Consider the following 12,092-nt stretch of genomic DNA (forward strand, 5'->3'; position numbering starts at 1 on the left):
ACTAAAATCATATTAGTTGCTATATATTTTAGATATAGGAGTTGTTATTAAACATAAAATCTCAATTTTTCCTTGTCATATTCATTGTTTTATTTTTATTATAAAAAAGTGAAATATAATAATAACAAAAAAGCTGTGTAACAACTATTCACATGTTTTTACATAAAAGTACTAAATAAAATTTAATGTGCATTACATCTTTTGCCCGCTCTCAATACATTGTCAATAACTACCCGTGCAACAGTTGGACCTACGACCCACTGTTTAATGGAAATTGAATTTTACCTTGTACTAAATTTGGTAAGTTGACACTTACTATCCTTTGTCGGTATTTCATGCCAAAATGAGAAAAGAATCATGAAGATAACACAAACTCTATAGTCTATTCCACAGAAACCAACACATTCAAATCACATAAAGACACACGGAGGGGATCAGAAAGAACTATCCAATTCTACAAAACAGAGGAGTATCGGAATCTAGAGAAAATGGTATTGACCGGAAAAATCAAGAAGAAAAATGACGGCGGCGGCGTCGGTGGTGGTGGTGGTGAGGGATGGGGAATGGATATATTCCTTGTTTTCTTCCCTGAAGAACATCAACAAGATTTAAGCTCCTCCACACCTTCATCGTCATTATCACCATTCAGATTTCCCACAGTTAACACCCTTTTCAAACGCATGAATTCCAGTCAAATTCTCAGAAGAGCTCAATCCACCATCTACATTTGTGCTCTGCTCATCTTCTTGATGCTCTTTCTCTTCACTCTCTCAACTTTTGAACCCAACAACAACTTCATATCATCTCGTCTTCCCAACTCTCACACTACACTCAGATCAAATTCACGTGCATTACAAGGATTGGGCACTCTGTATACACGAGGAACAATCGCCATGAACAACCTCCTACTCTGCCACGTTACAGAGTCTGTGACAACAAAAGATCTTAAATTGTTCGTGAGAGCATTTCACAGGTCTGGTTTAGCTTCAAATTCCGACCTTGTATTTATATTCTCATCGATTTCAACACCGCAGTCTTTTGACGTTGTGATTCTGGAAGAGAACGACTTCTTCCTGAAAATCATCGGAAGGTACAAAGCAGAACTGTGCAACGGAAGTAAAGTTTTGGATTTTCCGGCGAGCTTCGACCTGACTCAGTTCGTGAAATCCGGCAAGAAGGTAAGGGAGAAAGGAGAGCCAATCTGGGGTGGAAAATTGAAGACCAATAATTCGAGTTTACATGATTGTGGTGAAACTGATCATATTGAGTCAACTCGGATAAGTTATGGATCGGTTGTAGGCTTTGGTGTCGGCGAGCTTGATCCGGAAAACTCGTTATCCGGGTTCGTAGACCACGTTCCGATGAGTCTCCGAAGGTGGGCGTCTTATCCAATGATATTGGGGCGGGTTCGCCGGAGTTATAAGCACGTGATGCTGGTTGACGTAAAAAAAGTTTTACTACTCGGAGACCCGCTCAGCCGAGTCAAAAACCAGAGTCCCGAGTCAGTCTTCTTGTCATCAACACCACCACCATCACCACCTCTCTCAGCCAGACACCGCCCTAAGAACTCAGAGAATACCCATCAAAAAACAAATACAATCAACCCCGCAGTGATAATGGGTGGAGTTCGTGGAGTCCGACGGTTGTCCGCCGCAATGCTGACGGAGATTGTCAGAGCTACCACAAACAAGCCACACAATAAAAGAAAGAACTCAGTCACCGAGTCAGGTATGCTCAGTCGTCTCGCCATGAACGAGTTTACCCTCAAGACCATTCGTCTGGTGACGTCATCCGAGTCAATACGGGAAGCTAGGTCACTCACTGAGTCGGCAATGACAAATCGGACGATTGTATGGCGTGAAAATAACGACACGGATATAATTGAGTCAGTTATTATGAACCACATTTGTTCATTTCCCATAGATTCCACTGTCTACACGGATTGTTGACTATTTTGGTGAATAGAGACTATATGAAAAGGTACAAATTATTTTTTCTAACATTTAGCATATATACATTAAAAATGTTATATATTATATTATTTGTAATATATATAATATGAGAAATCTTATTCTTGGCCCGTGAAATAATGATTTTGCCAGCAAAACATTAAGGTCCTCTTGCATTGATTGGCTGGTTGCTCGTTGGTGCATGCTTTGTTACGCCTCTTTTAAATTGTAATACTCTTCCTTTTTCACAAATTTGATAGAATATTTTACTATTTAATACGTAGTATTATTTTACTCTTTATCATATTATCATTCATTTATAAGATTATATATAAATGTTCTTAATAAGTTGAATAAATATTTATTTTAAATAATAAACATAAACATAGAACAAAATGTGCATTAACATATAATTAAATAAAGGGGCTAATATCATAAATTGGTAAAAGACTATTTTTCTAATAAAAGACAAATGTTTTAAAACCCTATTATTTAAAGGTAAACTGTTAGAATTTTTTGTTTATAAAATATCATTATTCAAATCAAATAAACTCCACAAATCTAAAAAAATAAACTTAATAAAGTGAATGAATTTAAATAACTTTTATTATTAATATACATATATGAGTGTGGGTGGATGGAATATATATGTAAAGTTATTTAACTTGACTCCGAAATAAATGATATGGATGAGTAGAAGCACGTGGAACAACTTTCTTTTCTTGTTGGGGTTGTGCTTCTGCTTCTGCATTAAGTTTAATTTTAGCCTTTCTCGTGCTTCTATGAAGCTGCCTCTTTCTCGCTTTTACGCGTACATTTTTTGAACTATAACTTAATATTAGAGAAACTAAATTTCTATCGCTAAATCTTATAAAATGAACATTAGCTATATCTTTTTCCAATAATAAACAAAGTGGTAATATGTTGTTGCATACATAAATTTACGAATGAAGTAAAGAGATATAAGCAATTTCTCTTAACAAATAACAAACCAAATATTTGGCACCATTCCCACAAACAAGACATAGTTTTTATAAATATATATAGTATCATATGTGAACTAAAACACTGAAGACGATATGTATTAAATTATAATATGTATCACTTACTATAATGAAATAAAATGAGTTAATTTGGAGATTCGAATTTTATGGTGTACACCTTATTTGCGTTTTGTGGTTTTTATTGTTTCATCTATTTAAAAAAAAAAAACACAATTATTCAAATTCTAAATTGTTTTAGAAAATTGGAAAGGTTTAAGAGTCCACTATAGAGAAGTTTCCTACGTGGTCCACTACAAAGGAATAGTCAAAAGAGTGCATGCGTAAATCGTAATACCACAAAAGAAACTGTTCCCATTTTCTTTTTTTATCATCAAGCGTAGAAAAATAAAACTGCTACACAATAATAAAAACTTTAATTACAGTCGAAAGGTTAAAAAAAATTCCTTTAATTTTATACATTTTGATTTACCATTTTGGTCCTTTGTTATATATTCCCTCGTTACGAGATGCTTGATCGGGATATAGGGTAAGTTAGAGTTTTCATCATGTTGCTGATTTGATGAAAAATTCGGATTTAGTCATTTCATGGAATTTGAATGTTTTCCGTTTTTTAACACCTACTATTTAAAAAAACGTTAATTTTTTTTGTAAAAATGGCGGTTTTACCATCTATTTTTAATTTTAAAAGCTTGGGCTTGTAAAGTGGTGAAGGGGCCATGGGTGGGATGCGACCCACCTAATGATTAATGAATTCAAAATTATCAATTTTAAATTTTAATGAAAAAAAAAAGTTCTATGATCTTTAGGACTCTTTTACAATACTATAGATACAATCTTTCTAGTCATTCCATTATCTCTTACTCCCCCTCCCCTCAGTCAACTTTTGTGCAAGTAATACCTTTCTCATTGTCGATTTTATTTACAGGTTTTTGTGCCTTTTGGTTTTTCCCACAAAGGTTTCCATCCATATTCTTTGTGTTTTGGTTTATGATTTCATGCTTGTAGTGATCGTCATGATATAACTATATAACAACTTAACATTCCTTATAATCCAATTTTACATAAAACACATCAAGATTGATGAAATAAAAACATATGGTCTCAAATCATATCAAAATATGAGTTAAGTTTTATGTGATAGTAATGGATGTGACTTGAGAGGTTTTGTTTTTGCATATGGTATGAAGTAATGGGTCGGTGGTACTTTAGACACCAACATGATGTTCACCTAAGTGGGTAGACAACGACAGTTTTATTCTTATATTTCAACAAAAAATATTCATCGGTTTCAACAGTGGAAAAAAGAAAACAATAAATAGGTACATGGTAGATGTCATAATAAATTCAGTCGGTATTTTCTACTTCACTCATCGAGCCATTTTATCAAGCAAAAAATGTCCATATTAAATGTTTAACCCATTATTATGTTTGCCAAGTCTAAAAAAAAGATTCATGTGTAAATCCTGTTATTAAGTTGTGTCAAAATGCCAAAAGTACACAAGACAAATAGAAAGGACATACATGATATGATAAATATCAAACAACAAACTTTTTTAACCCTTAATATCTGAATTCAAAATACAAACAATCACATCACATCACATCACATCACATCACATTTACAGTCTTACTTTTTCTCCAACAATAAATAGCAAGTAATCCCACAAACAAACTCAAACCCAGATTACATACCCAATCAAATCTAACAACCAGCAATCAAAGCATATATCATAACATCAAAAGAGAGGCAAAAAAATCACTCTTTACTCAAGGCCATTATATCACTAACTCCTCCTATAACCACCAGCATCATAACTGGTAACACCACCAACACAATCAAAAACTAAGAATTGAAAGAATCATATCATATCATCATCTCCCCACCACTGTTTTCAATTCCTAGAACAAATCCACCTTCTTCTTCAGCATATCCTGCTTCCATTTTGGTATCTTGTAGAACGCCTCTTTTGCCATTCCAAACACACCCTCAAACTCTTCACCTGACAGATAAGCCTAAACCAAACAACAAACCAACAATGTTACTTATTCCCGTAATAGACTTTACAGTTGTGTGAAATTACAAAACTAACCTCTCTTCTCTTAAAGTCGATACCGGTTACCGGGTTCTCGGATTTAGCCCTCAACTGTTCATAACTGAAAGTGCTTTGACTGTCTACACTCTCACATTCGTTTTCATCATTCTTTGGTGCTGAATCTTCTCCTCCTCCTCCTCCTCCTCTTCCATTGGTTTCTTGAACTTGAACTGCTGGTTCAGATGTTTCCATGGTAACTTCTGAACCTTCATTACTCTCCAAACCATCAGAACCTTCTTCAGCCTTGGTGGCTGAGCCGCCTTCAGATGGTGGACTTCTGGTGGGCCTGACAGGTGAACCATCAGATGCACCCTTCTTTTCAGCTGTAAGAACAGAAGATAAAGCAGCAACAGCAGCTGCTCTCTGTGAACCCCGACTTGGTACCTTTGGTGAAGCTGATGATGATTTGGCGCTTGTCGGAGATGATTTGAAAGCAGAGTTTAGTGCTGCTAATGCTGAAGCTCTTTGAGTGGGCCCACTTTGACCCCCGTTTGACCTATCTTGACCCTGTGATAGATGATACCAAAAACAATCCTTAAACAAAACCATAAACAACAAGTAGGATGAGTTCCAACTTTACCTCAGAAGCAGAAGCATGGCCTCCCCCAAATCCAAACAGTAGCAAAATCTTCTTCTGGAATGAGTTCCCATGAGCCTAGGAAGAAGGTAAGAATTTTTTTTTAATTAATTGTTTATTAGATAGAAAATTTTATATGATAATGGAAAAATAAGGACACGGACATTAGCTTTAGCAGAGTCCCATGAGAAGAATGTTGTGAAGAAGGTAGGTTCGTTTCCTTCTGTAACTCTGTATAAGGGTACACATGGAGATAATCCATCAAGAGATGCAGCCAAGTCGATGTATTTCTGGCCAATTTCAAACGCATTTTGCTTTTCTTTGGAGTCAACGGATTGACCAACCCATATGAACACCTCCGCGTGTGTGTCTAAGATCAGCACATCTTCTGTCAACAGATCGTCTTGTGAAAAATTGTAGATCTCCTCAATCTGGACGAGAGAAAGAAAGAAACCGTGATTTAGATCTCCATTTCGAGTGATTTGAGTGTTGTATATGAAATGAAATGAAAAGTTAAGAATTCACCTCAAACTTTCCTTTATGGAAAGAGAATGAAAACAAATGGGGATCTCTGACGGATTCCTGTGCTGCTTTTTTACTGGTGTAGCCTTGTTTCCCTCCAAGGGCAAACCAGAAAGTTGAGTTTTCAGTTCCTTCTTTAGCAAATTTCACAGTGGCGCCAGGCTGGACAAGAAGACAAAATAAAAACAAGATACGATACGATTCAAACTTATCATCAAAAACTTCATATCATACCTTCAAAAATTCAGCGATTTTTGCAGCTATGCTGTGCTGTTCAACACTACTCTGGTTTCCATGCCAAGTGAACAATGAAGAACCAGATTGAAGAAGAAAGCATTCATAAGTATTCAATGAGGTCGCCACCTGAAACAAACAAATTTCATTAGCCCTAATTTTAACAAGTCGCACGCAATTCCAAAAGGGGCTCATAATCATACCGCATCTACTTGAACGGCTTTATTATTATGGGGTGAAGTTCCAGATATCTGAATTAGGGCTACACCATCTGAAGTGTAGGTTTCATCATTCAATCCTTTGTCTGCAATGGAGTTCTTGTATCCAGAGCTCAATCCACCCTAATAACACAACATTTTCCATCTGAATCTAATAGCACAGCAAAATATTTGAAAAAACTAAAAATGTGACGACGCATGTACCTACCTTTAACACAACCATAGGCTGAAAGATGGCGACAAACTGTGGAGGCTCTTTCCCTTGAAATACACGACCCTGAACTGGTCTTCCCTTGAGTGAATTGAACATTGTAGTAGCCAATCGAGCAGCAATGTTTTGGTCCTCCTGATGTTTACAAGATTTGCTTCTTGTTATTGTCACTTCAACACAAGTACACAGATAGAAGAAGAAGAAGAAGAAGAAATGAATTGAATTGAATTGAATTGAATTGAATGTTGTCAAGGGTTACCTCGATGCTATCTTTGCCAATCCAACAGCACAAATAGTAATCTTCTTTCTTTTCATTAGAATGGTAAGTGTAAAGAACAATGTAGCAATCTCCACTGTAGAATTTACCAATGTCTTCTTTGGGTACTGTGGTTTTTGCATTGCCATTAATCCTCCACACCTCAATTTTCCCATTTTCTTCAAGCAAAGGTGGGACTTCTTCGGTTGCAGTAGAAGTTTTAGCCAACCCTTTCAGCCCAACTCCTTGTTGCTTTAACAAAGCTAGTAATATACAAAAATAACACCATAACTACAACTAGTGTTATAAAAACCATCAAAAGTAATAACAGATTGTGAATAAAGAATAGGGATGTTTATATCTAATTATTTAATTTACCTGCTACTTTTCCTCTACTTTCTTCAGGGGCGGAAGGTGCTGAACCAGATGGCCATGAGTCAAAGTTTGACTTGAACGAATGTGTCTCGTACCCTTGAATAAGTCGAGTTACACGGGTTGCTTTGGGCCGATTTTGGCTCACAATAAACTCCTAAAATTGTTTCAAATAATGTGAGAATAGAAATAAATAACTTATACACAAAAAACAATAAGTATTTGAATTTAGAGATTTAGATTTACCTCAGCAGCTTGCATGGCAGTTTTTCTTTCCTCCACTTGTGTTACTCTTCCAACCCACACAAACACCTCTGCACCACAATCCAGCAGATAACATTTGTTGTTTTCCAATAAAGATTTGGAAAGTTCACCATCTACATCCTTAATTTGACCTTCACTTATGCTGCAAAAAAGACGATTAAAAATAAGCATCATTTATGCCATTTAATCCATTAATCATATATTATAATTATACCAATAAAGTTTTGGAGAAGTCTTTTCTGGAATTATATCATCTTCACTTGCAACCTTTTTGCCAATTGGAGCAAACCCACCAAAAATAACCCAAAATTCACCAGAGTCCCCTTCCGCTTGTAGCTTTCCATCATCTGAAAATGTTATTAATTTATTAATAACATATGACAATATATATATATATATATATATATATATATATATATATATATATATATATGTTAATTTAATAATCATGTATGTTGACTTACCAACAATTGCAACATCACATGTCCCTTCATGATATTTATCTTTCAAAAACTGAATAACTTCCAATGCTTTTGCCCTTTCTTGTATATTTGAATTCGCCCCATTGAATTGAAAAATTTTATCTTTAGTGTCCAAGATAAACACATCATCATGGTTCAATGTGGATCGAGAGAAAGGAACCTGAATAAACAACCATCATCAAAACCAAATAAATATATATATTATTAAGGGTAGTTTGGTAATTTTACAGACCTGTTTCAATCTGACAACACGTTTTCCTTTACAAGTGTACAATCGTGTCTGAAACTCTTCTTCTTCAACTTCTTTAAAACCAGATGCAACACCTCCCTCAAGTGGTATAATACATGGTTTAAAATATGATAAAAATTTATCAGATTCATGACCTTGAAGTTCCCTATATTGAACTGCACGACCACCTAGACATGCATCAAGTTCAACCGTTTTTATTGCTGCAGTTCCAGCTTCATCCTGATTTATTTCATAAATTAACACCAATTAACAAAACATTATATTATTCAAAAAATAGCAGGGTGTACTTATAACATATAACTTACCTGGCTAGTATCTTTTCCCAACCAGAAATGTATGTCATAATTGTAAGCACCTCCCTTCCCAGAAGTAGTCTACATATATATGAGAGTGTGTGTGTAAAAAAGAAATAATTTTTTGAGATAAAAATATATATAAGGAAAATAACAAGAGTTTTGGATATTATTATTATTAGCACCTGCAATACAATGTATGAATCGCCAGAGTAGAATTTTCCATAATTGGACTTTGGTAAAGGTACTGGCTGAAAGTTTTCGATTCTCCATATTTCAGTCCCTCTATAAGGTGTTAAGTGAACATTTAATAAAAAATATATTTTTTTTGTAGGTAATGGGAAAAAAAATCTTTTATATGGTTTAAAAGAAAGAAATTGAAGGATACACTCTTTGACCAACTCCTTGGAATGCAGGTTCAAGAGTTTTTGCAGAGCCAGACATGGTGTAAAGTTCTAGATTGTATCTTCTTCTTTAAACAAAGACAGAGTCTTGTGATGTAATCTTTATAAATAAATCACTGCAAAGATCTAAATAAAAATAGAAATATCATTAGCATACTTGTAAAAAGAAGGTATGACAACTCTGAATTTATGAAAAAAAAAAAAGTATTTCTTTCATTTAGTATAAGTAGCTATGTGCTCGTGTGTTTGCTCGGGTGATGATAGTTTAAAAATCATAATATAAGGAATGTAGAGTTTTCATATCCAATTCAAAATGATGTTTCTTACAACAATATACTTTTAAGGAAATTGTATGCCGATTCTAGAGACTACTGTTTATTATTTGTTGTAATGGAGTATATAATTATGTAAAAATTCTTACATTGAATTGAGTTAAATTTAGACAAATATATAATGCCGAAATGTAATGTTAATAAAAATGTTTCACTATCGACTCATAACAGGAAAAGAAATGGATGATAACCGGTCTGGAATATTTAAAACTTAAACAAATCTGTTTGGTTTCAAAACTTTATAAGGATTTATCAAAATAGTCAAAAAAAAATTGTTTAATAATAACAAAATGATGATTAAGGGAAAAATATTTATGTGAGCGCCTAACAAGAAATTAGAAAAAGAAATTATCAATTTATCATTATCAACCGTGTACTTGATTTTAATGTCTATAAATCGCATACAACTATTATAATATATTACTAAGCACAGTGTAGATTCAACATCAGTAAAATAAATATCATGCGCAAGATCATGTCATCATTTCTCCCATGTTTAAGCATGAATACTAAGATTTGTAACTTATAATTTGATATACAGAAAAGTAAACCTCCAAATTAACTCAAATCATGAGGATAAAGAAAAAAAACAGGTCATAGCATATGAAACATGGTTCTCCTCACAAGCCATCAAATGACCTTGTGGTACTTAATCACATAATGCAAAAGGATGCTTAAGCAGTTCATTTGAATATATACAATGTAATTAATTTTAGATTATGTAAGCTATGAGAACTAAAAATTTAAACCATTATTCTCTCTCTACACATTGTTCTTTCACATTAAATGTTCAACAATTATCTTAAAATATCTATTGCATATCATCAATAAGATGCAGCAGCATACTTGATAACTCGAACAAGAGTAAAGTAACTAAAGAATGTAAGTTTCAAAAAGCATCATTAACAAGCTAACACATAAGCCAGGTATTGTCACATTCTATATCAAAATCCCCAAATGTTCTTGAATTTGTCGAACCCTACACAAGATTTCGTGATATTGGGCATGTTTAACACTCGATTCCTATAAAAAAGGTCGGGGTAAATTATCCCAAAAGTTTCATGCTTGATAACCAATCCAACTCTATCTGCAACAAATTTTCCCTGATTCCATGGAATTACTATTCGAAAACTTATCCTCCAGAAATCAAGAACGAGTCCACAGCACGGTCAACACCATAATCCATCTGAAGCAAAAATATGATTTCGAAATGTATGTACCAACTTTATACCCTAGAAGACATAGTGCATTGAAAACATAGCTCCATAATAAAATACTAATTCTCTAGCACCTATCGATAGATCCAACCAATTATCTTAATCAGCCATCGAAAATCTTAAGCACCGATATCGAGAAGAAGAAAACTCACTAGATCAAAACAACAGAGAAATCATTCCCCCAATTCGAACTATAATTCATGCCAAAGAGACCCTCAAACTGTTAATTCAAGTTGAGGATCATCAATTTAAGATCCAAACAATTGGAAAATAAGTTGATGGCAAAATAAGTACACAAAGCGAGAGATCTAAGTAACTGGAGTGAAAATCTAGGGCGAAATCAGTTGGTTAAGTAATCGATTACAGCAAACATACCTGTGTTCAGATCTCGACTGCTTCCGGCTTCAAAAAGAGTATCAGGAACTGGGTTTTAGAGAGAATGAAACGGCAGAAGGACAGAAAGACGAAAACGGAGCTGGCAAAGTATTATAGAGAGAGAAAGAGGAAGGAGTGCAAAAAAGAAAGTTAATAATTGGTTTTATGGGTTGGTTTTCTGAATTTTTATTTTCTTTAATTCTTGACGTGGGGGTGGGGGCTTTTTCTCTCTCCAACTTTTTGAGGATTTGAGATTTGAAGAAAAGCTTCAAGTTCTTGGGTATGAATACATCAATGGCGATCGAAAGGGCGTATATACGAGGAACAATTATGAAGCCTGTTGAAAAGAAAATTAAAAAAAAAAGTTGAATTTGAGGCAAAAATCCGGTGACAGTGGCACCGGCCTTGCCGCCTTTTCGTTCCATTTTCTTATCTTTTTCTTGCTTTTTGCTTCCGTAATCTTATTTTCTTTACTTGTCAAAATAAATGAAATATGTTTGTGTGGTCCGAAATAAGTTTCCATTATTTTAGTTCAAAATATTTATTTGTCCTTTTAAATATAAAACCATAGTTCAAATTAGAAATTAAATATTTGTGAAAATACAAGAATTTTTCAAATAAAAGTTTCAATTAAAACATAACATGCGTTACGTTTCACAATTTGTTTCAAAAAGATAAACACTAGTAAGGACTCTCTTGCATGTTTGAAGGTGTTGACTCTTGTATGGCTGAGAGAATAATCACCACTGCTTTGACGATAGATGATGATAGGCATCCAAAAAGACCGTTCATAGATGGTGGCGATGGTATATTGGTGTCATGATGGTTCTCTCTCTCTCTCTCTCTCTCTCTCTCTCTCTCTCGGTATTTGGGTGGTACGGTGTCCTTTCATTCAAGTGGTTGTGTAACACCTGTTTTCCTGATTTGATCGGTTGAAGACTTAAGGATTTCAAAGATAAGGTTTTGGAAAAAAAAAAAAAAAAACCTTATGCCACGACGTGGCAGGATGTTGGTGACGACGTGGCCGCTTCATCTAGAT

At 34.4% G+C, this 12,092-nt stretch overlaps 2 protein-coding genes across 2 annotated transcripts; one reads left to right on the forward strand and one right to left on the reverse strand.

Annotated features, from left to right (window-relative positions):
* Positions 1-252: 252 nt before the first annotated feature.
* On the forward strand, positions 253-2,189 carry LOC145134214 (uncharacterized). Its single transcript, XM_079069088.1, has 2 exons — positions 253-1,980; positions 2,103-2,189. The coding sequence occupies exon 1, from the start codon at positions 489-491 to the stop codon at positions 1,947-1,949; it is 1,461 nt and encodes a 486-aa protein (XP_078925214.1). The 5' UTR covers positions 253-488; the 3' UTR covers positions 1,950-1,980; positions 2,103-2,189.
* A 2,291-nt stretch (positions 2,190-4,480) lies between these two features.
* On the reverse strand, positions 4,481-11,394 carry VLN3 (villin 3). Its single transcript, XM_079068559.1, has 18 exons — positions 11,054-11,394; positions 9,114-9,255; positions 8,911-9,010; positions 8,738-8,806; positions 8,415-8,651; positions 8,165-8,342; positions 7,915-8,047; positions 7,683-7,842; positions 7,443-7,593; positions 7,068-7,327; positions 6,806-6,943; positions 6,583-6,720; positions 6,380-6,508; positions 6,149-6,307; positions 5,788-6,054; positions 5,627-5,701; positions 5,044-5,553; positions 4,481-4,966 (listed from the first exon to the last, which is right to left on the reverse strand). Exons 2-18 carry the CDS (start codon positions 9,167-9,169, stop codon positions 4,853-4,855), a joined length of 2,874 nt encoding a protein of 957 aa, XP_078924685.1. The 5' UTR covers positions 9,170-9,255; positions 11,054-11,394; the 3' UTR covers positions 4,481-4,852.
* Positions 11,395-12,092: the final 698 nt, after the last annotated feature.

Source organism: Lactuca virosa, chromosome 8 (genome assembly GCF_052849685.1).
Source record: "Lactuca virosa cultivar CGN04683 chromosome 8, Lactuca_virosa_CGN04683_v6, whole genome shotgun sequence".
NCBI classification, from domain to species: domain Eukaryota; kingdom Viridiplantae; phylum Streptophyta; class Magnoliopsida; order Asterales; family Asteraceae; genus Lactuca; species Lactuca virosa.

Coding starts and splice junctions, on each gene's coding strand:
- LOC145134214 (XM_079069088.1), top strand. CDS start 489: ATGGTATTGACCGGAAAAATCAAGAAGAAAAATGACGGCGGCGGCGTC.
- VLN3 (XM_079068559.1), bottom strand. CDS start 9,169: ATGTCTGGCTCTGCAAAAACTCTTGAACCTGCATTCCAAGGAGTTGGT. Junction 8,343..8,414: donor GTGTTGTCAGATTGAAACAG/GTCTGTAAAATT, acceptor TTGTTTATTCAG/GTTCCTTTCTCTCGATCCAC. Junction 6,308..6,379: donor AAATCGCTGAATTTTTGAAG/GTATGATATGAA, acceptor CTTCTTGTCCAG/CCTGGCGCCACTGTGAAATT.